The 27,525-nt window shown below is 49.8% G+C and overlaps 11 protein-coding genes across 11 annotated transcripts; 6 read left to right on the forward strand and 5 right to left on the reverse strand.

Moving 5' to 3' along the window:
* Positions 1-80: 80 nt before the first annotated feature.
* Positions 81-1,716, reverse strand: N7498_001468 (cytochrome P450; the record flags this gene model as incomplete). The annotated part of the gene is made up of 2 exons (XM_058448531.1): positions 81-1,259; positions 1,312-1,716. The coding sequence occupies 2 exons, from the start codon at positions 1,714-1,716 to the stop codon at positions 81-83; spliced, it is 1,584 nt and encodes a 527-aa protein (XP_058313942.1).
* A 955-nt stretch (positions 1,717-2,671) lies between these two features.
* Positions 2,672-4,530, forward strand: N7498_001469 (fungal specific transcription factor domain-containing protein; the record flags this gene model as incomplete). Its single annotated transcript, XM_058448532.1, has 2 exons — positions 2,672-2,730; positions 2,835-4,530. 2 exons carry the CDS (start codon positions 2,672-2,674, stop codon positions 4,528-4,530), a joined length of 1,755 nt encoding a protein of 584 aa, XP_058313943.1.
* A 309-nt stretch (positions 4,531-4,839) lies between these two features.
* N7498_001470 (uncharacterized protein) lies at positions 4,840-8,651 on the reverse strand (the record flags this gene model as incomplete). Its single annotated transcript, XM_058448533.1, has 4 exons — positions 4,840-5,944; positions 6,005-6,234; positions 6,784-7,454; positions 7,796-8,651. The coding sequence occupies 4 exons, from the start codon at positions 8,649-8,651 to the stop codon at positions 4,840-4,842; spliced, it is 2,862 nt and encodes a 953-aa protein (XP_058313944.1).
* An 828-nt stretch (positions 8,652-9,479) lies between these two features.
* Positions 9,480-11,501, forward strand: N7498_001471 (acetoacetate-CoA ligase; the record flags this gene model as incomplete). Its single annotated transcript, XM_058448534.1, has 3 exons — positions 9,480-10,189; positions 10,252-11,099; positions 11,152-11,501. 3 exons carry the CDS (start codon positions 9,480-9,482, stop codon positions 11,499-11,501), a joined length of 1,908 nt encoding a protein of 635 aa, XP_058313945.1.
* Positions 11,502-12,120: 619 nt separating this feature from the next.
* Positions 12,121-14,174, reverse strand: N7498_001472 (putative glycosyl hydrolase; the record flags this gene model as incomplete). The annotated part of the gene is made up of 2 exons (XM_058448535.1): positions 12,121-13,232; positions 13,292-14,174. The coding sequence occupies 2 exons, from the start codon at positions 14,172-14,174 to the stop codon at positions 12,121-12,123; spliced, it is 1,995 nt and encodes a 664-aa protein (XP_058313946.1).
* Positions 14,175-15,259: 1,085 nt separating this feature from the next.
* Positions 15,260-16,650, forward strand: N7498_001473 (NCBP3 domain-containing protein; the record flags this gene model as incomplete). Its single annotated transcript, XM_058448536.1, has 2 exons — positions 15,260-15,379; positions 15,454-16,650. 2 exons carry the CDS (start codon positions 15,260-15,262, stop codon positions 16,648-16,650), a joined length of 1,317 nt encoding a protein of 438 aa, XP_058313947.1.
* Positions 16,651-17,355: 705 nt separating this feature from the next.
* Positions 17,356-18,962, forward strand: N7498_001474 (uncharacterized protein; the record flags this gene model as incomplete). The annotated part of the gene is made up of 2 exons (XM_058448537.1): positions 17,356-17,614; positions 17,722-18,962. The coding sequence occupies 2 exons, from the start codon at positions 17,356-17,358 to the stop codon at positions 18,960-18,962; spliced, it is 1,500 nt and encodes a 499-aa protein (XP_058313948.1).
* A 263-nt stretch (positions 18,963-19,225) lies between these two features.
* N7498_001475 (60S ribosomal protein eL29) lies at positions 19,226-20,217 on the reverse strand. Its single transcript, XM_058448538.1, has 4 exons — positions 20,147-20,217; positions 20,009-20,060; positions 19,661-19,763; positions 19,226-19,584 (listed from the first exon to the last, which is right to left on the reverse strand). The coding sequence occupies exons 1-4, from the start codon at positions 20,151-20,153 to the stop codon at positions 19,549-19,551; spliced, it is 198 nt and encodes a 65-aa protein (XP_058313949.1). The 5' UTR covers positions 20,154-20,217; the 3' UTR covers positions 19,226-19,548.
* Positions 20,218-20,923: 706 nt separating this feature from the next.
* On the forward strand, positions 20,924-21,751 carry N7498_001476 (F1F0 ATP synthase subunit delta; the record flags this gene model as incomplete). The annotated part of the gene is made up of 6 exons (XM_058448539.1): positions 20,924-21,055; positions 21,127-21,149; positions 21,219-21,349; positions 21,434-21,522; positions 21,576-21,665; positions 21,719-21,751. The coding sequence occupies 6 exons, from the start codon at positions 20,924-20,926 to the stop codon at positions 21,749-21,751; spliced, it is 498 nt and encodes a 165-aa protein (XP_058313950.1).
* A 198-nt stretch (positions 21,752-21,949) lies between these two features.
* N7498_001477 (uncharacterized protein) lies at positions 21,950-23,398 on the forward strand (the record flags this gene model as incomplete). The annotated part of the gene is made up of 1 exon (XM_058448540.1): positions 21,950-23,398. The coding sequence occupies one exon, from the start codon at positions 21,950-21,952 to the stop codon at positions 23,396-23,398; it is 1,449 nt and encodes a 482-aa protein (XP_058313951.1).
* A 510-nt stretch (positions 23,399-23,908) lies between these two features.
* On the reverse strand, positions 23,909-24,715 carry N7498_001478 (uncharacterized protein; the record flags this gene model as incomplete). Its single annotated transcript, XM_058448541.1, has 1 exon — positions 23,909-24,715. One exon carries the CDS (start codon positions 24,713-24,715, stop codon positions 23,909-23,911), a length of 807 nt encoding a protein of 268 aa, XP_058313952.1.
* Between the last annotated feature and the right edge of the window lie 2,810 nt (positions 24,716-27,525).

Here is a 27,525-nt window from a genome sequence, read left to right on the forward strand (position 1 = left end):
TTTGTAGAAATTTAGAGCTTTCAATAAAAGATCGTGTCCTTAAAACAGATGAAGAAATGAGGCTAGCCTTCATCCCTATTTTAGTTCCCTACTGAAGCATCCGTTGCCTCGTGCAGGCGGACCGTCACTACCTCCGCCGGGGAGCTTGTCAGCGCCAAACCGCAGCGGATCTGCCAGTCCGGATTGACGTCCTCGATTTGATCAAAGCGCTGCAATAGACGAACAAGGACGTAGCCAGCCTCCGTAAGTGCGAACTGCTGACCAATACAGATGCGAGGCCCGCCGTTGAAGGGGATGTACTCCCAGCCCGCCCTGCGGTTAGCCCAGCGCCCGGGCTTGAACTCATCGGCATCCGGGCCCCAGAGGTCCTTGCGGCGGTGCATGACGTGCGTGCTGTACATGATGTGTTGTCCCTTCCGGATGAAGATAGGGGAAAGACCGTCGCGGCCACCGCCGCGCGGGAGGGAGGTGTCACGGATGGCAGAGCGCCGGTTAAAGGGGACGACCGGATAGAGACGCAGGGTTTCGTTCATGCAATACTGCAGGTCCTGGCAGGATTTGAGGGTGGCGAAGGTGATATTCCGGGGCGCAGAGTAGGTGCCAAACTCGGAGATGATCGTTTCACGTAGCTTGCGGAAGACAACAGGGTGGCGCGCCAACATCAGGATGGTCCAGCTAAGTAGGGAAGCGGTGGTATCGCGACCAGCCAGGAGAATGTTCAAGAGTTGCGAGCGAACCTCGAGCGGGTCCTGTGTCATGGAGACTAGGGCATCTAGGAAGACGTAGCCCGTGGGCTTCTCCTTGTCCACGGAGGCCTTCTTTCCAGTTTTTACGGCAGCCAGCGCATTATTAACAAATTTGTCCACAAACTCATGCACCTGCTTGTCCGAATGGCGGGTTTTCTTATTGTCGACAATCCAGGAGAGCTTCTCGAATCGGGCCCGCTGGGCCGCAACCCACTGAGAGTGGTCAAAGAATGAAGCGAACTCATCCTCGGGCCGGTTGAGGCCGTGCAACGCACCCATCTGGCTTTCCACACTTTCGCCAAACAGAAACTCCGTAGCGGAGTCGATGGTTAGTCGGAAGAAGATCGTCTGGATATCGGTGCTGGCGGTCCACCCATTCGCCGCCACGGGCAGTGCCTTCATCGCCTTCTGAACATGGTCTTCCTCTAGATCCAGCTGGCTGATCTGCTCGCGGGTAAACTGGGGGCGTAGCAACGAGCGAGACCGCGACCATTCCTCGCCGTCAGCCGTGAACTATACCTTGTCAAATACATGTCACTTTAGCGTTAGGGTAGCAAAAGCTTACGATTCCGGTGCCCAGCAGTGGGTGCAGGCTCACGCGTCGAGCCGCCCCAAGCTCGAAATCTTTAAACTGAGTCGCCAGCAGTGCCTGAATGTTCTGCGGATCGATGGTGAAGATATTGTTGCGGCCAAGATTGCGTAGGACGAAGGTTGTGACGTAACGGTTTTCCTTTTTGCTAATGACCGTCACACGATCCTCAGCCAGCTCCGGGAGGGTGTTCTCGCGGTCGGCGGCGAGCGACGCCTTAAGGTTGCCGATTCCCAGCGGGTCCTTACATGGGTACAGCGGCACGGCCCCACAACCCAAGCTCTTGGCCTTGCGCAGCTGCTGCCACGAGACGAACAGCAGCCGGATGATATGCAGCACGAGCGCCGCGGCCGCAAAGCCGAGGACGAAAGAGGTAGCCATTGCGGATATTGCTGCTCAGGGACATGAGCGACATGAGCGTTGCTTTATCTCTTACATGAACCGAGCGAGTCTCGGCAAAACCTCGGCTGTGCCGAAGTGGCCGAGTCCAGACTAGTCGCCATCAGGAAAAATCTATGTGCAGTCATCTTAGTGCGTAATAGAAACGGAGGTGGACGTTAGAGACGATTGGAGGCCTCGGAGCAAGTGCGTCTCGGCTGAAGTGGTCGCGAATCCTGTTGGTCGCTTCAGTGTGGATTGAGGTAGGTGGCACTCATTACATTCAGCCGTCTGAGTGGGAGTCGTGTGTTAACCGTGCGTTAGTGTGACTTGATGTCCTCAGTGACAGCCAACGGAAACATACTCTCCAATCAACGCAGATGCAACCGGACGGTCGACGGTGTGAGATGTTATACCTCGGGCGAGGCGCAACTACTTGCTACGCTAAAGTGTGGTCGGGCTATCTCGACAAGATCCTGACACTCTTCCCGGAGGAGAGGGGGGGGGGGGGGGGGGGCGTTAGCAGGCTATTCTACTGGCTAGACAGGACCACTCTCTAAGAAGCGAGAAGTATATGATTTTATGCATGATCAAAGAGTGCGCGCCCACCCCCGCACCGAGCCTGCCGAGCACTGCCGACGGATCTTCATTATACTACCAGCCGTGTACAACGCTGGATGTGGATAAGATACCAACCAACATTCGATGACCCCGGGGTCAGCTGCAATAACTATAGTTGCTTTTACGAATAAGCAAATCGTAATGGATTGGATCCTAGAATACCAGGTACGTGGTCGAGTGTCGAGTGTGGGGAAGCTAGACGTGGGGTACAGCCTCGGTTCCACATATGGCGTGCTCTTATTTGGTTAACAACCCCTCGGTGTCATCGGTCTCTTTGGTTCTTTCCCCAAATATCCGATCCCCAGCTGCATGATGGTCGCGAATCCAGCACCCCGAAATGGGCGAGTGCTCCGAAGCCGTTCAAGACTCGTATGCCAGCGGTGTCACTCTCGGAAAGTAAAGTGCGACTTGATAATGCGACTCCACAATAATGGCACTTGCACTAATTGCGAAAAACGTGCCGAGCCCTGTCAAAGGAGGGAGCATAAGACGTCACACAGGGAATATATTCCGCCATCCCAAGTCCCTTCACAATTCGATCTGTCACCACTCGGCAATCTCGGTACGACACCGCCAGATCCTTCGTTCATCGACGAATCGGTCGGGACCGGAGCTGCTAGGCGCAGTCTGCCCCCGAACGCATCTGCAAACTTAACCTCTGCTGTATCGGATAATCTAGCATACGTCGGAGAGTTCGCGGTCCTGCCAAATCATAGGCCGCTGCCTTCCGAGGCCTCGATCGTTGTCGGGTCCTTCTCTAGGACAGTCGAGGAACAAACGGTGGCTACCACAGAAGCTGACTATTTACCACCCCAATCGATGATCGTCGCCCTCACTGGGACCTATTTCAAATATCTCTACCATAGGATGCCTGTTGTGGATCGTCAGGACGTTGTTCCCACGTGCCACTCCACGCTTCTGCTACAGTCTCTATGCCTAGCGGGGTCTATTCTCCGTCATCCAAAGTCAACGACAAGTCTTGTGGAGAGCGAAAAATACTACTCAAGAGCAAAAGCACTATTCTACACAAACCACGAACGCGATCCCATTACCATACTCAAGGCGTTGTGTCTCCTCGCATTGTGGAATGTCACTCCTCCTGCTGTGATAACGATCGACAACAGCTGGAATTGGCTAGGTCTTGCTATCCGTCTTTCCTTTCAAATGGGCCTTCATCGGGAATCAACGTACTCGCAAAGATCTACCCCAGGCTGTGCTCGCAGAATAGGGTGGTTTCTCTATGCGCATGACAAATTGCAAGCGGCTTGCTTTGGCCGGCCCCAAATGATCAAGTCACAAGACTTTGATTTAGATCCACCGCGTGTCACAGACTTTGAAGACGCTCAAATGGAACAAGCCCGTTTGTTCATCCTCTACGCAAAGTTGACGACCATTTTAGAGAAGATGTTGCCCCTTCACCACCGGGGAGTTTCTACCGGTCCAGACGAAGCTTTATCTGTTCTCTCAGATTTAAAGAATTGGGTGGCAATCATCCCACCGGATATTCGACTATTTGATGAACGAGGCAATAGAATCTACGAACGTGGCTTCTATGAAATTCTTACTTGGTATTTTACTTGTATCATTACATTTTTCCATGTCCATGGACGACTTTTCCACCCTTCAGCCACATTCACGATAACCTTGGTGGCGTCTTCATGCATGATCCGCCTCTATCAAGAGATGGACTACCGAGACGACATTAACTATCTCATGTCCATTAACAATTGGTCCATGATGGTAGCTGCGCTTCCTCAACTCAGCAGCATCCGCAACGAGAACATCACCATTAACCCCGGAGACGAAAATCGGCGTCGTGATCCACTAGAATTGGAAGAGCTAGATATTCTTTTGGGGGTCCTTGCTCAAAGAACACTAAAGTTCCCCGGTGCGAGGGCAATAGTTGAAAGAATTCTGCGCTGCAAAGCCGAGATATTGTCACATGGTGGTTCACTAAATCAATTACCAGGGCTTGAAGACACAAGGAGAGCGTCGTGGGACCCGATTTGGAGAGAATACACTCCCATGCCGAGAGTACACGAGTTATTTCCATTCGATCAGCAATTGAGCCCGAGAATAGAGCTACTGTCCACGATGGAAACGGAAAACTCTACAAACGGACTTTTCGAAGGTTTCACGGACTGGTCAATAGAGAGTCTTTTAAATCTAGATACACTCAACTCATTTGTCTCTTAGGGTATGGCTCTCGTCAGGATAATACAGGATAATAATAAATTGGGGCAGTCACTCGGTCCTAGTCAGGAAATCCCACGTAGAGTAGCACGGGTCAAATAAACACAGTAATACTAATGTAAGCAAAAGTGAAATTACTTATGTGGATGAACATAGTGAGCTAGATTTCCACCTCGCCTCGAAGTTCCCACAGTCTAATTTTTTTTTTTCGAAGACTACACCCGCTCCGTTCTCTTACACACGGAATTTAAGCGCTAATATTGATTTAAGGTATAACATAACTTCAAGGGAAGTGACAAGTAAAAACTATTCTCACAGCAATGACTTGGGCGAATCAGTGATTGCTTTAATGTACTCGAGTCTCGGAAACTCGTAGGATTTGAGCATCACCTCCTCCTTGATGCCATAAAATCTCAACGTTATTGACATCTTTCCACCCCCTGCTGGCGAGGGTAGCCAGTTATTTTTCCATTGGGCTGGCGGTGGAACGTCCGCGGGTTGCAACAGAATAAAGAACTCGCCATCCTTGGTTTCGTCATCGAGTGGGGACCCATCCGGAAAGGTCATATTAGCTCGATCTCCGAGAACATACCTATTCATGTCATTCTTGACGAGATACTGGTCTGCATCATAGGTGGTCAGACTCCAGAACCCGGTCTTGAGGAGAACAGGTCGGCGAGAGAAGCGTAATAAAACAGCTTCGTCATTTTTAAACCTGAGAGCCTCTGGTCGAGATGGGTAGATTGCCTGATCGCTCGTGACGCCCAGATAGCCGAACTTGGCTATGTAATATCTTGCAACATAGTTTGATCCAAAATTTCCCATAACTTCGGGATAAACGGAAATCCATCCATTACCAAAGTCCATCATGCCACCAGGAGCCTGTCGACCATCACGAGCTTGAGTGTCTGCAAATTCGGAGACTTGTGAGATGTCAACTCCTTCAGGACAAGTGAAAGCACCATCTTTCATTCCGCTTCGAAGGAGTATGTCAGAAATCCACTGTCTGTCCTCCAAGATAGAGGAAGGGTTGAAATGAGCTAGTGATGCAGTCAAGTTCAAGACGACTTGTTCGGGAGAAACCTTCTGTGACGGCTGATGCTCAGGGGCAGTAAAAATGGAGAGCTGAAACTGAGGAGCCAAAGGTCCAGCAAACCGGGGGACAGAGCACAGTTGAATCTGATCCTGATATGTACAAACTGCTTCTTGGTCCTGGACAGCTTGTGTCGTGGCAAATCGCGCAACGCATATTCCGTAGGGGGTGGGCAGATTGACATGACCCATAACAACGCGATCGCCTTTGTAATCTGGCGGGGGACCGACAAAGAAACCAAAATTTTCACTGGTATATCGGATGAGGTAATTTCCCGCCTGGTGACCTTGAAGACTGCCGATGTTGCCAATGTCGTTTCCATAACTAGTGGAAAGCCAAGAGTAAGCTGACTGGTTCCTAACGGGAAACTAAATGGCCGCTTACAGATCGTAGAAGGGATAAACCCAGTAACGGTCTGGGATTTCTGGTATAGAAATTTGCAGGTCGTTTGAGGACAGATCCACAAAGATAGTGGAATACAGCGTGTCCGAGTTGGGCCGAATTATTTTGAGGTCATCTGAAGTCGAAAGTCGTCGGTCATGGTAGAGAGTGTTGGTGCAGGCATTGGGAAATTGTGCGACATATTTGCCGTACTCCAGGAGAGGGTAGCCATACTATATAGCAACAAGTTAGACTTGACCACAGGATTCATCCATCTTCGTCTTACCATGTATGCAAAATTAAGCGCATGCTGCTTTTTTTTGGGACTGTCAAATGGCGAAGAAGTCATCTTTCTTTGCCTAATCAGCAAAACCGTTGGTATCTATGCGATGGCTAGGAAAAAATATATTTATGTTGTTGACAGGGGTATTTATAGAGTATCCCTGTTAGTTTAAAGTGAAAGTCACCGAGCTGTCTACCCCGCTGCCTATCCCGCTGCCGAAGTATTTCGGGATCTGCACAATATAGCCGAGCAATACCTATGGAAGGCTAAGATCACTCGCCCTAAACGCCACAGAATATTGAATTTGTCTCAGAGGTAACGGTGGGGGGAGAAGAGTGACTAGTAAATTTACTGAATGCAAATATGCACACAGAGGATCACGCGGCTTCAATCACACCTAATATGGGCCCTCTAGTAGTAAGATATTACCGTTATGATCACTTATAGCATGCAGTAACATTCGTGGGCTTTAGAGATGACTATTTGACACAATTCTCACTCCAGTAATTCCCGCAAATGAAAGCAATTTATTGAGAGCCTGAACATCGCCGCCGAGCACTTGTGCTTCACATGCATCCCTGCCAGTCAGGATCTGCTGCAGCTCATGCTTGTTTAGAGATAGAGATAAATCTATCTGGGATTCCACGCCCGTCATACTGTCATTTTGTTGTCTGTAAGTCAAAGCGCCGTTGCTGAGGATCAGCCTCCACGTTTCCTGTACGTCCGTAACGCGAATATCAATGCATGTGCACTTTTCATCTTTTCCAGCTTCCTCTCCATCAATTCGAAGGGCCAAACCACCAAGCCACTGTTCAATTGACAAAGTCACTGGAAAATTCCCTAGCCCGGATGGATATCTGTTCCGAGGTCGGTCTCCTCTCCTCAGATCCAATGCTTGGCCCAAGTAAAAGTTTCTCCATGTTGCATTTTCACTCCCAAATCCAAGGCGCTCAAAGACGTCTGCCAGCATTGCTTTTCCTTCAGCTCGCGAGGCAGGAGTACCCCCAGCTTGGTCTCCTGCTACGACAAGGTGACCTAGCAAAGTAGCGGCGAATCGTAAATCCTTCTCCTCGATGAAGAGCTCAGCCTTGACCAAAACTTCATTCACACCTCCAATGCATTTGATGTACCTGCAACCCTCTTCATGTGGTGGCCACTTCCAGAGATTCTCTGCATATCCATCAAACCATGTCATATAACGTTGGTATATGCCTTTCACGTTATGGCTCACACTGCCGTAGAATCCTTGTGTATGCCATGCCCGCCTCAGTAAACCATTGCCTCTGCAATCTCGGTGCCATTCCAGCCGTCATTCATCCGCCTCACTGTTTGGTCATGCAGGTAGGCATACAGATCCCTTTGCTCTTCTAACAAGCTCTTTACCTCCTCTTTTCCCCATGTTGACCAACTGTGACTACCGAACAAAACATCCGTTCTGTTGTTTCCACAGTATAGAATTAGAGTTTCGTCCAGATACCTGCTCCACGCCCTCGCATCCCTGACCAAAGTACCTCGAAGCGTAGTAATATTGTGCATAGAGTGGGCTGCACATTCTGGGATCAGAAGAGCCCGCTCATCGGGGAAGTACATGTTTACTTCAGCCGGTGCCTCGGTATCTGGCACCATCTGAAAAATAATCCGAACATCGTCAATAGTTAAAGTCTGTCCAGTGTGCCCAATGTCGATGGTAGGCGGGATAAGGCTGGTCTTGCCCTGTGAAATTCCCATCCCTAGTCCGACACCAACCTGCCCGACAGGAGATCTGGGGAGAGTGGAGCCATACATGTATACGGCACGGTGGCGCATGATAGGTCCCGCAATAACATTCTCCGAGGTGACCTCCTTCATGAAACCCTCAGGAGCAATGATGTGGATATCGTTCATCGCAGGACCTATCTTGGATTCCGGCAATAGTCCAGCCGCTCCGCCATAGTGATCAATATGCGAGTGAGAGAATATAATTGCTTTTATCGGGCGAACACCTCGCTCGGACTGGTAAAGCTCCAGTGCTGCCTTGGCACATTCACACGAGACTAGAGGATCAATGACAATAATGCCTGTTTTGCCCTCAACAAAGGTGATGTGGGAGATGTCAAAGCCACGAACTTGATAGATGGATGGGCTTATGCGATATAGCCCTTGCTTTGATAGCAGTTGAGTCTGGCGCCACAGCCTGGAGTTGACAATTGCTGGGCACGGCTGTTCGTTGACGAAATTGTACTGGTCGTTGTCCCAGACTATCTTTCCCTTGTCGTTTTTGATCAAACATTGCTTTCGTGATACTATGAATCCGCGGTCGGCACTTTCAAAGTCTGCAATATCGTCAAAAGAGGGTGAAGTGTCGCTAAGTCGGTTTTTATTTGCCATCTTATCGGGTGTCTTCGTCTTTGAATGCTGATAGGCGTGCTCAGTTCACCAGATTGACTTTAGTTGTAGTTACGTAGTTACCAGTGCGGGGTGTAGCACCTCTAGTATTTATTCCCAGCGCTAATGCTGTGGTACCAAATGGCAAATTATACTCTCGGCAGTCATGATCTCGGCGAGTCCACATACCCTAAGCAGGTGAGAAGAAGCTGATCAACCGAGCTTGCCGAGATTTATATCTAAACAGCTTTGAACAGGCCAAGGCTCCCTGCCCTTCTTTAAATATAATAAAACATCCTTAGTTCATTTAAAACTACCTTATGTCGAAAATAATATCATGTTTGCAAAACTCCGAGAAGATTATGATGGAATATCTCGAAACAACAGATCAGCATCCGCATGAGCCAATTATAGACGACCTACTGCTAAATATCTCAAAGCAAGTACTATAGGGCGCCCAAAAATACCGTACGTAGCTACGTCTCCACCTTAAGTTCAGGCGCAGTCACGGCTGAATTTAATAGCACTCTGTTTAACACCGACTTCATCGCCTCCTCTCAAGAACGCACAGTATCTCTTTCACCTATTACCGCAACAGTTTCGTTTAACAGGAATTCCTGGGAAGACTTTTGGGAACGGTAGGACCTATAGAAGCTCATCACTCCCCACTTCGCCGAGTTTACCGAAACATTCGGTAGACTCGGGGCAAACCTTGATAGCCCAATCGTTCAATGCCGACATATTAATAAAAGACCATATAAATTTGTCCGAATAGTAAATCAATTAGCTTTATTGCAACCCTCTTAATTCTAACTGTGCTGATTTTGAAACATGGCGACCGACAACAACGAACCGGAAATCGTATGGCGTCCGTCGGAGCGGCAAACCATAATTTCCATGGACGAGTACCGCGAACACATCAATAAAAGCTTTGACTTGAGACACAGCAACACAAAAGACCTTCAGAAATGGTCTGTGGAATATCCGCATGATTTCTGGATTGATCTATACAAATACTTGGATCTTGCGCCTCCCCTGCCATCTGCCATCAACAAAGCCTACGATGACACCCTTCCAATGAGCAGCATTCCACCGTTTTTCTTGGGACATGAGATCAACTATGCGGAGAATGGGCTTTTTGCCAACCCAGATCCTGACGCAGTGGCATTGATCGGTATTAGAGAAGGGCAGGGCATCTACAAGGACGAAGGAGAATTTGTTACTTGGCACGATTTTCGAGAACGTGTCAGACAGATTGCAAGTGCACTGAAGCGTAGTGGTGTTAACAAAGGAGATCGGGTTGCTGCTGTGGTTGCTACGTCAACTTGGGCTATACTCATTTTCCATGCGGCGGCCTCCATCGGGGCCATCTTTACATCGATCAGTCCAGAGCTTGGAGTCGATGGATGTATATCAAGACTACAGCAGGTCACTCCGAGCTTTGTTTTTGTCGATAGCCACGCAATCTACAAAGGCAAGGCAGTACCTACGAAACAGAAGATCGAAAAAATATTTCTGCAGCTCAAACCACGACCCCAGGTGTATGTTATACCGGTAGCCGCTGCTGGACTCGGTGGATTCCCGCCCATGGACGAGTTTCTAGGGAGGTCACTTCCTTCGGACAAACTCTCATTTACAAGGGTGCCATTTCATTACCCCTGATGATATGTTATTCCTCTGGAACCACCGGAGCCCCAAAATGCATCGTCCACCACCATGGTGTTATTATTCAGTTCAAAAAGATATCGAAAATCCACAACTGCTTGACTCCAGGAGACGTGGTCATGCAATACAGCAGCACATCTTGGGTTGTGTTTTATGGAATGTGCGGTCATCTAACGGTTGGAGCAACAATCGTGGTATACAATGGCAGTCCCTTGTTTCCAGATGCAAAACAACTACTGCGTATTTGTGAAAAGTATAGGGTGACACTTCTAGGTGCATCTCCACGTCTGCTATTGGAAATGCAAATGTCTGGAAGTGTCCCGAAGATTGACTTCGATCTCTCACCATTGAAGACGGTCCACACTACCGGCGCTCCACTATCTGTAGAGCAGTACAGATGGTTTTATCAAGCTTTTCCACCTGCAGTACAAATATGCAACATTGCTGGAGGGACCGAGACGGGCACTGCTCTTATTGCCATGGATCCATCTGGGCCAATCCATGCAGGAGAAATGCAAGTTCTCGGACTTGGAATTGATGTCGATATTCTGGACCCAGTGACTGGGAAATCGATTGCCCATACAGGAGAAGCTGGGGAAATGGTAGTCAAGAAGCCATACCCGAGTATGCCGTGTTTCTTCTGGGGTGACTCTGATGGCAAGTTATACAAGTCAGCCTACTTTGAGCGCTTTGAAAATATCGACGTCTGGGCGCAGCACGATTGGTTGAGGAAAAATCCAGATACAGGAGGCTTTATCATGGAGGGAAGAAGCGATAATGTCCTCAGTGAGCTAGATCGACCTTGCCTTCAATCTATCAATTGCTAATCAAATTTTAGATCCATCCGGTATCCGTTTTGGCAGCGGTGAAATTTATGCTATCATTGAAAAACGGCCATTCACCGATTACTTCAGTAACTGCCTCTGTGTTGGTCGTAGAAGGGAAATTGACACGGATGAGCAGGTTTTCCTCTTTCTTGTGATGAAGCCTGGGGTTTACCTTACACAAGACTTTCGCAACAAAGTTGAAACAGCGATCCGAAACGGACTATCGCCGCGCCATGTGCCCAGGTTCGTGTTAGCTGTTCCGGATATCCCAATGACAATCAACGGAAAGCGGGTCGAAATAGCTGTCAAACAGATGATAAGTGGCAAAGATGCGAAATTGAGCGCGACAGTCCAAAATTGAGAGGCCATAGAATTCTTCCGGCAATTTCGAGACCTGGAGAGCAATACAATGGGCCGAGCTAAGCTATAGATGGAGGCACTGATATCAACAATTGAATCAATATCGCGACGGAGACGGCGGGTACATTCATCGTGATAACTTACATAAGCTTTTGTATTCTTGTTTCTGACTGATTGTAAGATGGAAATCCTCGACCGCGGAGCTCTTCTTCGTATAACGCCGACTTGCCACGGGAACAGAGAAAGCGCCGGTGTCTTTCTCGCAGACTAATAACTCGATTCTACAAGCTCCTCCAGCCCGCCGTATGACTTACGAGGATTCTATCGACTACTAGCGCATACAAAGAAAACCGGTCCTTTGAGTTACAAAAGACTTGCCGGTGCGGCGAGAAAAAAGGAGAAAGCGGTCGAAAAGGGTTAAAAAATATGAGCAAGACCGACAACGCTCCTGCGTCCACTAGTAGCGTGATAGCTAGGGCAATTAATAAACTGTCCCAGATGATAAGTTGTTATTGCTACATATACTAGGAGGGATCATTGCCCATTAATGACACAATCATTCAGACTCAATCCATCGATGCTTTACGTTTAACAAGTCCTTTCCCAGCTCTCTACCACCCTTAAGTACTTACACGGTAGAACACTGGGAGTGTTTCGATCGGACAATCCACTTCAACCTCGCTGCCACCCTTATAAATTCTCGGGATGCCTTCCTGAGGTACGTTAACCTTACCCCAGAGAGTCCAGAATGCCCCAGCAGGGAGATAGACCGTGATGGTGCGTTGTCCAGGCTCCAAGACCGGCACCACCATATATCGGGATCCAAACATATACTGCGTTTCCACCTCCCAAGCCCGCGGGTCCTGAGGGAACTCATAAAATAGGGTCCGTATCACTGGCGATCCCTTCTCGTGAGCCTCCTGCATCAAACTGCGAGTATAATCGCGCAGCTCCTCTCGAATCCCTATAAACTTCTTGCAGATCTCGTAAACCTCCTCCCCGTACGACCAGATCTCATTACCTGCTCCACTGGCAGTTGGCTGGCCCTCGGGCTTCGGCTCACAGTCTCCATGAAGACGCATCACCGGACAGAATGCACCCCATTGAAACCACCGTGTGAACAACTCCCGGAACGCTGGGTCGTCCGGGTTGCCACCGTGAAACCCGCCGATATCAGTCGTCCACCAGGGGATACCGGCGAGTCCCATATTCAAGCCCGCTGCCAGCTGGTTCCGGAACGAGCTCCATGACGAGGCAATGTCGCCACTCCAGACCAGGGTGCCGTATCGCTGGCTCCCAGCCCATGCACACCGAAGCAGGTTGATTATGTTCGTCTGGCCTTCTGCTTGCATCCCCTCGTAGAACCCGCGTGCATACTCTTTTGGAAAGATATTACCAATCTGCATGTTGCTCCCTGCATGGTAGCGGTAGATATCAAAGTCGTAGATGGAGTACTCGGGCTCTGCCTCGTCCAACCAGAAGACCTTGATACCGCGATCGTAGTAGTTCTTCTTAGCCTTGCTCCATACAAACTCGCGTGCTTCTGGATTCGTAGCATCAAAGTGTGTAATGTCCCCGTCGCACTGCATTGCAACACGCATGCCGCGGTCGTGCCGTATAAGCAACCCACGCTCTAGCATCTCAGGATAATTCTCGGAGGCGGTTTCAACGGTTGGCCAGATGGAAACCATGAGTTCAATCTTGAGTTCTTTCAGTTCCTTCACCATGGCATCTGCAGCTACTCGTTAGCAACCCAGACTGGGCATTGAAACAGGACTAGTGCACCCTTACCCGGATCTGGCCAGAACTCGGGGTCGAAGCTCCATTCTCCCTGGTGTTTCCAGTGAAAGAAATCAATGACAATTAGATCAAGAGGAACTTCTCGAGATCGGTACTCTCGGGCTACATTGAGCAATTGCTCTTGATTCCAATAGCGCAGCTTACACTGCCAGAAACCAAGACCATATTCGGGCATCATAGGGACGTATCCCGTCACGCTGGCATAAGCCTCTTCAATTTCAGCTGGCGAATCACCCGCCACGATCCAATAGTCAAGTGCCCTGGTTGAATATGCCTCGAAACTCATCACGTTGGTGCCCAGCACGGCTCTCCCGATCCCTGGGTTATTCCAAAGAAACCCATACCCGAGTGATGAAACGGCAAACGGCACGCTTGCCTGAGAGTTGCGTTGTGCCAGTTCGAGATCTGCCCCTTTGAGATTCAAGTACGGCTGCTGGTACTGACCCATCCCGAAGATCTTCTCCTTGGGATCCAAGGACTCGAACCGCATGGTGAGATGGTAGTCACCACCAAGAATGGGCCGTAGCTCGCGTGCTTCTATCTCTAATGCACTGCATTTGGGGTCACGAGGGTCCCGTCGGTGGCGGGCGTATTCTTCGAGGATCTTGGTCCCGTTCGAGCTGTAGATTATGATCTTGCCTCGTGGCGAGACGGTGGCTTTGATCTTTCCATTCGTGATGCTTGCTTCTCCGTCAATAGGGATATCGATTATAGAGCGATGACCGCCGGGTTTGGATAAAAGAGCCCAGTCCTCTACGGGCATGGATGCGAGCTTGGTTGCTCGTATGCGAACGGCATTATCGCCCCAGGGTTGAATCCAGAGAAGATGATCATCGAAGCGAAAAACAAGCTTGTCGTCTTCGGAGAAGATCATCTTGGTTGTTAATAGGTTGTGTTCAGATGGGAAGTCTTTGGGAGGGGAGCTGAGAGGAGGGGCGCCGCTGACGCAGAAACGGCCGATTCAAAAGACCCGCCTTCGAACCCTTGTAAGACAAGACTGCGCTCCCTCGTTGGCTAGGGTAATAGGTAGCTGTCCACTGACCAGCGCCACTAACATTGTGGGAGATAAAGGCGCGAGTCCAACGGTCGTCGCCTGATTTGCGGGGCGCGGAGACTCGAGCCGGATTAGCCTGAATTGACTTTGATCAAACACGGAAGACATTCAAGAACGCGTCTCTCTCGTCATTTCGTTTGCCAATTTTGCCAACTGTCTGAACTGTGTACTACAAATAGTAGCACAGGGAGGGTTTCAACGGGAGAAAATCAAGCCTAGGAACCCCTAATTGTCTTTGTCGAATGTGGTCTTTATCCCGCGACGAGGTACACAACGTCTTGCTTGTTTTCGCTTGGGGAACTGGACCAAACAGATATTGTAAGTGGGCCTCATCACATTATTCTCTTAGTGCTACTGAGTTTCGCCTTAGACATTTCCTCAAAGTTTTTCTAGATGTCTTTGTATTTTTTTATATTTTTTTTGCAGCACCTAGCCAGAACAGGCAGAATAGAAAGATGTGTCATTTTGTAGCAGAATGAGAAAACTAAAAATAGGGCAAGGAAGAAGAGAAACAAAGAGAGAGAGAGAGAGACAGATAGATCTGAAGATGTATGCACATCAATGCCAATCTAGGCCCATTCAAAATAGGCGTTCTCACAACCCAGGGCATCGCAACTCGGAGACGCGCTGACTTGACGAAACTCGGGGATTTGTTACCCCAGTACCCAAATCCAGAGACCAACACGGCCTGCAGCATAAGATGCAAAGTGTGCTCCTAAGATGAACGGAATGAAGCCGCCGAGTTCTCCAGTGAATCAAGCTCATTCCGTTGATGTTCGTCCCCCACACGCTAAACCCAAACGGGAACGCGGGAAGGTCGCGGTTTTTGGCCTCCAAGTTCTCCCCTCGCTCACTTTACTCTTAAGTCATTCTTCTCTTCTCTCCCTATCACTCCCGAACACACCATGGCGGCTGTCACTGCGCCCACGGGATATCAGCACCCTGTCGCTGACGCTTCAATGGATATTGAGATGGATCTTGACTTGGGCCCGGAGCCCGAGCCCGAGGCTGAACCGATTCAGACCGTAAGTGCTCCCGTGTGATGCAACTCCGTTACCATTGAGCAAGGCTAATATGCGCTGGTAATTAATCTGTATAGGATGCGGCCACTCAAGAAGCCGCCTTTGACCCACTCGCCGAGGAGGCGTTGTACGAAAAGGTTCACGTTCGCGGCGTCGACGATTTGACCACCGATAACATCAAGCAATTCGCCAGCAGTCATTTCCCGACAGAGACACCTTCGCGCGTCGAATGGATTGATGACACCTCCGCCAATCTCATCTATTCGTCTCCCGAGATCGGCCTCCAGGCGCTGGCAGCCCTCACGCAGGTCGCCGAAGAGGAAGATGCCACGGCCCTGCCACCACTACGTCTACGGTCGGCCAAGCTCCTCGCGACACATCCCGATTCCGTCCTCCAAGTACGGTCTGCAGTCAAGACCGACCGCAAACAAGCGCGTGCGTACGAAAAGAGTCGCTTCTACCTGATGCACCCGGAGCATGATCCCCGAGAGCGCCTGCGCGATGAACTTTCACAGCGAAGACGAGGCGATGATGACGAAGGCTACCGGCGGCGCCGGTTCGATGATCGCGAACTGCGCCGGCGTAAAGACCGCGACCAGGATGACAACTTCGATGCCAACATGTATGATGATCAACCCGCCAGCTATTCCGACTCGGAACGTGGCCGTGGCAGCCGGAGGGGCCGTGGCCAGAGGGAACTATTCCCTGATGACGACCGCGCGTCTGGACGGCTTCGAAACCGCAGTGCGTCCCCGGGTCGGGACACTCTTGAAGATGCAGACCGTGTCGATCGATCCCACGATACTCGCAGGCGATTCCGTGAGCGATCCCCACCGCTGGGTCGTCGAAATCTCGGCAAGGAACTTTTCCCTGGTTCCGGAAACGGGGATTCAGGTGCACGCGAGTTATTCCCCAACAAGCCCACCTCCAGCTACATCCAAAAGGAGCTTTTGCCCAGCAAAGCTAGCAACCACCGTCGATCGGACGCCTTTGACGCTTCAGACGAGGCAACAGATCTGGGACGCAGGATCACCGTTCCCGGAAATCGCGGGGTGGAACTCTTCCCAGACTCCAGCTCTGGTCGTGGAGAGGACCAAGGCTTTGCAATTCGAGGCGCATCTCACGGCATGTCTATTAAGGGCCGGGGTGCTTCCGTCCGTGAACTGTTCCCAGACAAGTATAATCAGAACAGCAATGCAGGAAAGGAGTTGTTCGATGAAACGCTGGAGGGCCGCGGTGGCCGCCGGCGGAGAGCAGAAGACATGTTCGGCTGAGAATGATCATATGATAAGTGGATTGGAAGCCGGGCGTTATTCGATTGTCTCATAGAGGAGGTTCCTTGGCAGCATGATTCAACATGGCGTTATGCAAGTGAGACTTGGAGAAGGATTTTGGATAAAGAATCGCACATTGATAAATACCCTGCTCTATAATCAAAACACAGTCAAGATAATATAAAATATTCTGAAGCTCCCCACCATTCGTCGTCCATCTCCCAATGTTATCGGTCGAAGAGTAGAGCGAGCCAGCATGGGAAGTCGGGCTTTAAGCGACGTTCTCGTTTTCGCGGATATATGCTTCCGAGGCAGGACACGATTAAATCCTATTATGGATAATTATCTCCGATCCCAAGGTTTGTCAGACTCATGAAATAGTCACCTGTTTATTCTGCTTTCGTTCAATCAAGCTGAACGTGAGTCGATGTCTTGGAGCTAGTAGTGTTTTGCATATCTGATGCCCATCGGCGATAATGGGGGTTGCGCAACAAGTAAACGGAAGACCGTTTCTAATTTAAGCCCGCCAGCTATACGAAGTCCAACTTGATCAAAAAGTTCGTACAAATATCAGCGATATCACCTGCATTGTTTGTGTGCAGTCAGTATCGGGGTTAGACCTTATCAAAGCAACAGCGAATCGGAAAGTCGCGACCGCGGCCGAACTTCACCCACAGCTTCCTATATCTCTCGACTCGTGAGAACATGGCGCCCTCTGCAACAATAGATGCGCTAACGGGGGCTTTGGTTGCTCGTTTCCTGCGGACGAATAACTACTTGGAGTCACTTGAAGCTTTTATTCGCGAGGCGGATCTCCCTGTGGACGCAGGGCAGTCTTCGGGCGACGACACCAACAACTGGACCATTCAGGGCTTGCTGGAGGAGAAGAAGGCATTTGACCATACCGCAAACTTCGAAAGATATGGCAAGAGTAATAAGGATACAGAGTCTTGGAGTGTACCAGGTAAGCCGTCTACTTGGTTGGCACTGTCTGCCCTGAGTATCAACCTATTCTTTGCTTTGAAGAAACTGCCCAATCCCATGCATAATTTTAGACTGACAAGCTCTCAGCACCATCAAAGGCAACCATAGTGAACACACCGACATCATCGAATCTTCTTGCCGCCTCAGTTGAGCCGTGGCAGTTCCCTGAGGATGATACAGAGACCCCCACCACAGCGTCGGTCATCGTTTCGACAGGTGCCGATAGACAGGTACATCTGTCTCGAACTTCGAAGAATCATAATTTTATCACATCCTTCTCGAGTATATCGGACTCGCCGGTACTCGCGTACGTCTCCATCCTCAAGGGACGATATATCCTGATGACCAACATGTCCGGGCGCTTGACTCTTCTGCACGGGTCACGCGTCCTGGATAGTCGAAAAGATCACTCAAAATATGCTGTGAAGATTGTTGCCTATGAAGAACAAGGAGAGGTTGACTCATCACCGCACTTTTGGGTTGCCACCGCCGGCTGGGATGCGACGGTCTACCTATACCGTATCGACATCCTAAATGGAGAAGAAGCACCGGTGATCGGAGAGCCCGTCGCAAGCATCAAGTTGAAGACAAACCCAGAATCGCTGGCATTCGTGCGCCATGCCTATACCAACGAGTTGATCCTCCTGGTTTCGCGCCGTGACTCTACTTATATTTACTACTACCAAGTGGCACCATCGCCCAAAGAGATCGGCGACCTGAATCAAAGCGAAAACAATGCCAACCGAATCTTACCCACCGCCGAATGCCACCTTCTTGGACAGCAGAATCTGGCGCCTCATTCAAACGCCTGGATTGCTTTCTCCCCAGCGCACATGGCTCTCAGCCCGCACGATCCCGGCCTCCTGGCGGTAGCTACATCTTCGCTTCCACACATGAAGGTGATCATCGTCCGGCTCTTGTTCCCATCAACCGGCTCTCTGGTTGCGCCTAATGTATCCGAAGATGTACCTGTGACCCAAGCTTCTCAAGCACTAGAGGCTCTGGCGCTGCAGAACCGTGAGGACGCAGCTATCTTGGTCCAGGCCAATACATTTGCACCCCAGACGGCGTATTCGACGCCCCAGGTGGTCTGGCGGCCTGACGGTTCGGGCGTGTGGGTTAATGGAGATGACGGTGTCATTCGTGGCGTTGAGACAAAGACAGGGAAGGTGGTTGCGACGCTCAAGAATGGCCACGAGCCTGGCTGTAAGGTGCGTACTATCTGGGCGGGATACGTTGATGTGCAGATTGAAGGCGAGAATACAGGACAAGAGGAATGGGTCATCAGTGGTGGATTTGATAAGCGATTGATTTTGTGGAAAGTTTGACCTTGAATGTATAGAAAAGACTTGATTGTGATTCTAATTCTTAAATAATATTGGATGGTTTTTAAAATAAATAGGATCAAATCCAAGTACGGAATGCTACTGCTTACGGAGATGTAGCCGTTCATAGATCAACCCTTTCGCCACGAGGCGCGAGCGGGCAGTAGATAGACACGGTGGACATCGTTCTTGGCACGTAATAGAAAATCCTTCAGCAGGCGCGCATGAAAAAAGCACGTTGCTGTACACACATATGCCGGGAGTATGGGGGAAAGGGATGGGATCGAAACAATGCTGGGGGTAGCGAATTGTCTCGGGAGTTGCGACTAGAGAAGCCGCGAACGGCCATGCAGAAGAGATGAGAAACGCGGAGAAGATGGCTTCCCGAAGTGGGAATGGACCCGCTGCGTGGATATCGAATTTAAGCCTGTTGATTTCTGTATCTCAAACAACACCAGACGCGCCGCGCAAGGACACTAGCAGAAACCAGGCCTATTCGAAGCAGCAGATCGTTCGTTGATCATCGCACGTTATGTTCCCGGTCCTTGCGCGGATTCCCCTAATTTTTCCTTTTCAATTGCGTCCACATTTAAGCGGACTCACGCTTGCCCTGGTTGCGCTCCTTCTGTGTGGTTGTTAGTTATTTCGTTGATGATGACGAATTTCGACCGAGGGTGGACAGCCGGAACGGTTCAACGTACCAGGGCCTTCATGGTGCCGTGAAGAGCGTGACGGTGGTTGCGGCGGAACTTGGGGTCAACACCCTTGAGGGAGGGGTAACGGTTGGTCTTGGGCTTCTTGATACTGTGCAGAGAAATCGCGTCAGCATTTCGGTCATATAACCAGTTGGCACGATGGGCTGAAGTAGAGAAAAATCGAAAGCCTTGGGTTGTTTCAAACAGCTGCCCCAGTGTGTTCCACTTTGAGATGCAATATTCAAATCCAACCGTTCAACTTTGCTCTTCTCCCCTTCGCCGGACGATTGTCGTCTTGCAATAGAAATATTCGGACGTCGCAAGGAGTTCTCGTGTTCAAAGGGGGGTACGCACCCGTTACGGTGAGCCTTCTGGCTGTTGTGGTGCTGGGAGGCGTTCTTGGACTCTATAAAGCGCAGGCGAGGTCAGTGACCGGGATTTCTCGACAAGGAACTCGGCTGAGGCAAGGCAGTCGTAGAGGGTGAGACGTACTGGCCATCTTGACGGATGTGGTCGGTGATTGACGTTGACGGGATGGTGAGAGAAGAGGAGGTGCTTTCCGCACTCGACCCAAATGGAGGCTCGGCTAGGGCTCGCTTTGTGTGGGATCTCGCTTACCGCCGCGGTGCACGGACTCTATCAGCGACCCCTACGTCAACTCTAGTCTGGCATCTTGCTTTGAATAGATTTGTCTGATGCATTTTCAATATTTATTTTGTCTACCGGAAATAATTGGTCTGTTTTGGAAGTCGAGTGTCGGCATTTCTTCTTTCTTTCTCTGCGCTTGAAGAAAATTCACCCATCACGTGATGTTACCCGTATTCAATATCACGTGATCATATCGAAGTACAGGCAAAAGTGTCTACAATGTGCATGACTTTTTATGAGATCGGATGCGAAGAAAATTGATATACGGCACAAGATGAATAACCTCTAGGCAAATTTGGAGTAGAATTGCCTGGAATGACCATTCAACCCAGCACCCGAACGGTTCCAAGCCCGGCTCGTCTGATTTAAGTACTATGAGATAACGGCGAGAAGATGACATGAAAGAAATATGATAATTATGATGTCTTATATCCAATATAATCGCAAATTCATTACAACACCGAACAATCCAGTTGCAAAATCGAGTTTGTACACACAGCACATACCGGGTGGGTTCACCACGTGACTGAGCCACTAGGGAACAACCGGCTCCGACTTCGACCTTTGCACCGCAACCTTCAAGAGGGATCCTCCAGCCTTTGCACACCCATCAATTGCACAATGAGCTCCTTCCGCTTCGCTCGCTCTGCCCTGAGGGCTCGCCCCTCCCTCTTCAGCGCTCCCGTCCAGCGCCGTGGATATGCCGAGGCCGTCGCCGACAAGATCAAGCTGTCCCTGACCCTTCCTCACCAGGTACGTTGAACCCATCCGATATGACCTACCCGTCTTCATGGCTCCCGGACTAACATTCCTCTTCTTCATAGACTATCTACCGTTCCACCGGCGTGTTCGTTTACCCTCTTTTCGCGCGCTTCCACGACGCTCCCTGAGTACTGACGAACCTTTGCGACCACAGGACCCAGGTCAACATCCCCGCCGCCTCCGGTGACATGGGTGTCCTTGCCAACCACGTTCCTTCCATTGAGCAGCTCAGGCCCGGCCTTGTTGAGATTGTTGAGGAGGGTGGCGCTACCAAGCAGTACTTCCGTACGTTCGATCCTTGCGCCCGGCCCGTACCGTGACGGTCAACACTCAAGTCGAGCAAAACAGCTAACGGTTTCACAACGACAGTCTCTGGTGGCTTTGCCGTGGTTCAGCCCGACTCCCAGCTGAGCATCAACGCCGTCGAGGGTTACCCCCTGGAGGACTTCAGCGCCGACGTAGGTTCCGCCCGTCTTTGCGACAGCACGATTGATACTGATGGGAATTACAGGCTATCCGCAACCAGGTCGCCGAGGCCCAGAAGATTGCCAGCGGCAGCGGCAGCGAGCAGGATATTGCTGAGGCTAAGATTGAGCTGGAGGTACGAATCTCTTATTTTTTCTCGACACGACCATTGACTGACTTCTCGAATAGGTTCTGGAGACCCTGCAGGCTCTTGTCAAATAGATGTACATATCCACTTGCGCACTCCTCATTTGAACGTGTAGAATTATAGCAATTCTCTTTGTTGATCCTATTCTCGTGTTTTTCTCTTCCCTGGTAGAACGGGGATGCACCTTCCCTCGGTGCACGTCTCTCTTTTTGCGCATTTTCTCTCCTTTCTCTCACTTTCCCTCCCCCTTCCACTTTGCCTGTGATCCAACAATGCGATTGATGAGAAAACCTCTGGGCTGCATCGATAATCGTGTGACAATGACTGACACTCCCCCGGAAGGCTTTCTCTCCCCATCCTTCGCGTCTGTCATCGCGTTTGGTGACCTGCCGCAGCATGAAAATGCCGCACTCGATGAACTGCCCCCCCGCAATCGTGAAATGAATCCAACGGGGCGAATTATGACTGAACAACTCGGCGAGGCGCTGGACGGACGGGATGGGAAGCGATACCCTCGACTGGAGTTGGATCCCACCATGGACAAGTATCATACCCTGGACGGCCTCGCAGAGCCGAAGAACCCGCAGAATACTCCAGCCTCTAACAGTGGTTGCGATAGCCCACGCGATGCCCCTCGACGCGATAACGGAGAGGGTCTGCGCACCAGCTCCGCTCCTGCTACCCCGGCCTTGACTATCAACTGGTTTGAAGACCCGCCGGATGAGGACTCGATTTATCTACCTGGAGATGAAGAAGATAGTACCAAGAACCAGACGCGTCGTTTCTCTGCAGATGACAAGCCGCGCTCGAACTCTCCCATCACTGTGCCAAAGGGAGCCCACCTCCAAGCGGCTGTAGATGCCAGCCTCGTGGGCGAGGACATCGGGACGGCCATCGCAACTCTGAGATGTGTTCGATTTACCCCACCTCTGTACTCATCTCCAGCACGTTCTCCACCACGCTCACCTCGCCCAGTCAATCGCCCACTTCCCTCCGTGGAACGAAAACAAGACTACATCTCCACCTATCGGCAGCAAAAGCAGAATGCGAAATGGAAAGGTTTGAACCGTGCTCGTGCTCAGCGAGTATCGCCAAACCGCAGCCCTGTGAGAGCTTCTCAGCCTTCGTCTAACCCTGTGAGTGGGCAGCCAGGAATCCGCTTTTTGTCACCATCGAAATCGGCGTTCGGGGATGATCGATCGCGCTTGACGGGCCTGTTTCAAAGCAGCTCGGATCAAGAAGCTCCAGAGATGCCTGGTGCTCTGACGGATGAATCGACAGTTACCAACGGATTTGCTCCATCAAGACAGGCGTGTGATCTCGCTGTGATTTCATTCTCTCTGTACCGCTTCCGATACCCGGGATCATCGCGTGCAGGTGTGTTGCAGGTGCGAATGAACTCTACAATCATCCCGCTGAAGCCTTCGCTGCAAGAGGGGAAGACAAATAAGACGGTAGTAACTCGCATGGCGGTTGATGATTTGCTCTTGCATACCTATGTCGTCGTGCCAGCCTTGATGCTGCGCCTCCCTCTCCTCGGTGTCTCAGCAGCTAAACAATTCAAGCATTCACGACTCGGTCTTGCTGCAATTCAACTTTGGAAGATGTTCTGGGTCCTGGCACTCAGAGCTCTCTATTTCGTGATGCTCAAGCTGGGTCAAGATGTTTACTATCACTCGGAGCCGCGTCCCCCGCGCCAGAAGAAAAAATGCTCTGCTTGATGACGGAATTCGAGGGAATTCGGGGATGCGTGTACCAACCGAGATGGCTGCCGACTATAATACCAACTTCCAAGACTCCACGGTCATGTTTCTTTATGTTTTAAACATACCAATGACTGCTCAACTGCCACTCTTGTTTTTCAATTTTCTGATGAATGTCTTATCTGAGGTATGATGGGTTCTGCCTGGACGCTTGTTATGCACTGGCATTCTTGTTTCCCATGTTATGACTGAGCATGTCTTTGCCTGTTTAGTCAGTATCACCCGAGTATGTCTATTTTTATGATTCATGAGGCTTATGATATTCAATTCACTCCATTTACATGAAGGATATGAGTACCTGTCAATGACGCCGAAGCCTTGGAGGCCACAAATGGCCTCCTTGACACCCTTAACTTCGGACAGCGACATCTCGAGCCATTGAATGGCCTCCTCGCTAGCGATTCATGCTCATGCTCATGCTCATGCTCAGTATATCCGACATTCATCTTACGTAGCAAATTATGCCACTCAATTTCCTATGCTATCGCCATGGAAAATGAAACCTCCGCCGCGTCCTGACTCCTCAGCCAATTCCACACGTACATTATTCAACTCCTTGCGCATTGACTCCGGGCTAGCATTTTCCAGAAGGGACTCGAAGTCGACTAATTTTACCCCTCCTTCCGTGACGAGAAAATTGTATCGGTTCACGTCCCCATGTACAAGTCCCAATCCGTGTAGTTTCTCTAGAGCTGCTTGGCATATGCTCAAATCTTGAAAGGAAGCAGGACGTCCCTCGATCTTCTCTAACAGAAGCCCCATAATGCGCCCATTCTCGTGGATATGGCCGAGGAAGCGTGGGGTCAGCCCGGAACCTTCAAGCAACTGATATGCTCTTGTTTCCTGTTCGATACGAGGAATCTCCCATTCGAACCGTGCTATTTTGGCGATTATAGTTGCTGGTGATAGCAAGGTGATTGGAAGAAGCGAATGTGAGACGGCTTCTAAAGCCATTGCCGTGAGCTGTCTGGTCTTTTCCAACTCTAGACAATTAACTAGAGTGTGATGCCATTGACACTTGACGCCAGCTAGTGTTCGGTTCGAGAAAGAGGTTTCAATATTGCCGCTAGATTCGTCTCGCGAGATACGAGCCACAGTCCATTCCTCGTTGTAAGGAAGATTCGGCAGGGACTGAATAGGGAATGAAAGCGTATCTCTATCAAAGGTTCCGGGAGATATGATGAGATATTTGACTTGGTTTTCAATGCGCAGTCTGTATTCACTTTCAAAAGAATCATCATCGTCCACTTCCATGGACAAAATGACCGGCTGCATTGTCGAGTTTGAAGTTTGAAGGTCAGACATTTTCGCCATTGGACTGCTGACTATGATTGTTAGCTGGGTATTTATGCTTTTGAGGTTCCCTCTACCGTCGCTATGCCTCCTTCCCCTTTTTATTTTTAGAAGACCACTGTCATTGAAATACTCTGTTGCCTAAGGGATTAACCATTACTGTTCACAGGATATGTCGGGAATGCAGATCAGGGATTCCTGACAGCTGATTGGCTTAGGACTAGCCGTTAATGAAGGCCTTCTACCTATTTATAGACCCCCACACCCTTTACCGCGGCCTAACCCCAGCTTAGCGGCAAGGGTTCAACGCAATTTGCCCAATCAATTCCGCCACATAAGTCATGTTAGCGGTTGGAACGACTTATGTATGATCCAACCTGCAGCTGGAGAACTCGATAGGTGACCAGCTTTGCAGAGTCCCCTACAGTAGTTATTTTAGCGCAGCGGTTACTTGAAACACCCAAAATCTACGAAGCACACTTCCGACAGATTATTTATTGGTCCAGCTGTCTTTGCTCCCTCAAATTTGGAGAACGTAGAGTTAAATGGCGACAAATGACAGCCATGATAGGCTAAGCCCGATGGCAGCCACCAAGCCCGAAGACCCCCAAACGCTTCCAGAGCCAACGGCACCTGGGGCAAGATCTGGCTCGGAAGCTATAAATTGTTCGTCTTGGGGCGTCATCTACACAGTAACATTATCGTATTCTACAATCAATCTGTTATTATTATCTTTCATTGCATCAAGGAGAAGCAAACGTTCAGAACAGAACCCCCGTCCCCCAACCAAACAACAACAACAACAACAACAACAACAACAACAACAACAACAACAACAACAACGCTATACAAGTTTCTCGATAGTGCAAGTGAAGCTCAACTTTCAGCACTAGTCGCTTGTATTCATCAGAAGCGAACGAATACAACTCATTTGACGATATAACACTGTAAGGAGACAGTTATTTCTCATATCTAAACTCCTTTTAAGTTGAAATATTGAAATATCCTTTTAGGTTAATTATGTGCACTTCAAAGTTTATCAAATATACATGCGGCTGTAAGAAGGAGATGGAGTTTATTCAGTGCCCGGAGCGGCAGGGGACCAACGCAAAATGTCATCCAGTTATCAAGCAATGGGGCAAGGATTCGGCCAACTACTGTCCGAAGCATCTCGTCAAGCCAGACGCGCCAGTGAAATACACGAGTTAAGGTGGAGGTCTGGAAGAAAGCACAGTGTTTGAACTGTGGGGCTGCATTTACGTTGGGATGTCTAGAAATTTGTCCGGTTTGTAGGTTCTCCTTGGTCACTTAAAATGTAGTCTGGTTGCAATACATTAGCAAAACAGATTTCACATCATTGTCATTCTCTCCTATTAAAATATCCCCCTCTTCGAGCAGCCTCCGGCAGCTCAGCTGGCCGGATTTTACCTTCGTCACTCGATCTCCACAGAAGCTGTGCCTGTTCACACCATCGAAAATGTTCCAAAAAGCGATCTCGCGCATACACTTTGTCTCGAGCCTCAAATGCCCATTTCTCGCCCCTAGCGCCGATGATGTCTTTTTCAAGAGCAAGTTGACACCCGGCACACGAACATCCGTATTCAATTTTGCCAGTTTGTTTATCGTAATAGGGAAGTGCACACGACCCCATATAGTTGAATTTTTTACTTCGTTCTGAAGTGGCTAGCTGGGCTTGCGCGAGGGTATGCGGCTGCCGTCTACAGGCTAAAATAGCCTGATGAACAGAAACAATCGCAATGCGAGATTTGTATACAAATTCCTCCATTGAATATATTCCAGGCAAGGTCTTGAATGACGTCAATTGGTCCAGTTCGGCTTGAGTTAGCTTGAATTGCTTTCGGACAGCGGCAAGAGTCTGCACTTGGGTTTCTGGAGCCACCTGGAGGCATTTGAAACAGCATCGCCTCCAGGTTAGGAGGGATATGAATCCGCCGAATTCGCCGCAAAGAGTACAAGCCTTTATACATAGTGCATTGTAAAAGTCGAAAAGAGATATGCCGATGGCAAGTCGTGTCCGTAACAAAGCGCAGAAAAGGTTCAGTCCATGCGAGACTACCATCTGATACTGGCGGAGAGAGTCTACCATCTGTCGTGATATGTGATTTATTTGTCGAAACTTGAATAGAGAATGCATATCCAGACGGAACAACGTGTCATGCAAGAGCTCGAGGGGTAGCCGATCGAGGGAGCCTAGTCCAGCATTCGAAGTTCGCTGGAAGGGTGTTGCTATTGACAGACGAATATCAACGTGTTCCCGAGGCGGGTACCAGATCACGGACAGACAATAGTCTTTGCGATGGTAAGCGGTGGTTCGAACAATAGCGTCGGACTGTTCTTCATCAAAATGGTATTCGGTGGCGGAACGATATCCATGGGGTATAAAGATAGCCATTCTCGATTTTTCTGGACGCTTGGAAGAGGTCGACCTAGGAAGGAATCGCGACTCCCCTGTGTACCGGAAATGTTTCTGCCGGTAGCCGGGCTTTGCTGATATAAGCGGGTCGGTGGAAACCACACTCTTGGCTTTGTTCAAGGCCGCAAATCTACACTAAACCAACGTATCCAATACGTGTGAATCCTTTTACTTACAGTCACTTCACAACTTACTAAAACTCATCTACTGTTTGGCCCGGCATAAATTGGATGGCCAACGAGACTGAGAAGCTCGAATATAAGCTTTGACCCCGGATAAAAAGAGACGGAACCCTCTTCGACGTTCACTCACCGAGATGGCCGCTCAAAAAATAAGCAGACGGGTCGTCTGGGTGCGT

The sequence above is a fragment of the Penicillium cinerascens genome (genome assembly GCF_028974065.1).
Source record: "Penicillium cinerascens strain IBT 15544 chromosome Unknown contig_16_segment0_segment0, whole genome shotgun sequence".
NCBI classification, from domain to species: Eukaryota; Fungi; Ascomycota; class Eurotiomycetes; order Eurotiales; family Aspergillaceae; genus Penicillium; species Penicillium cinerascens.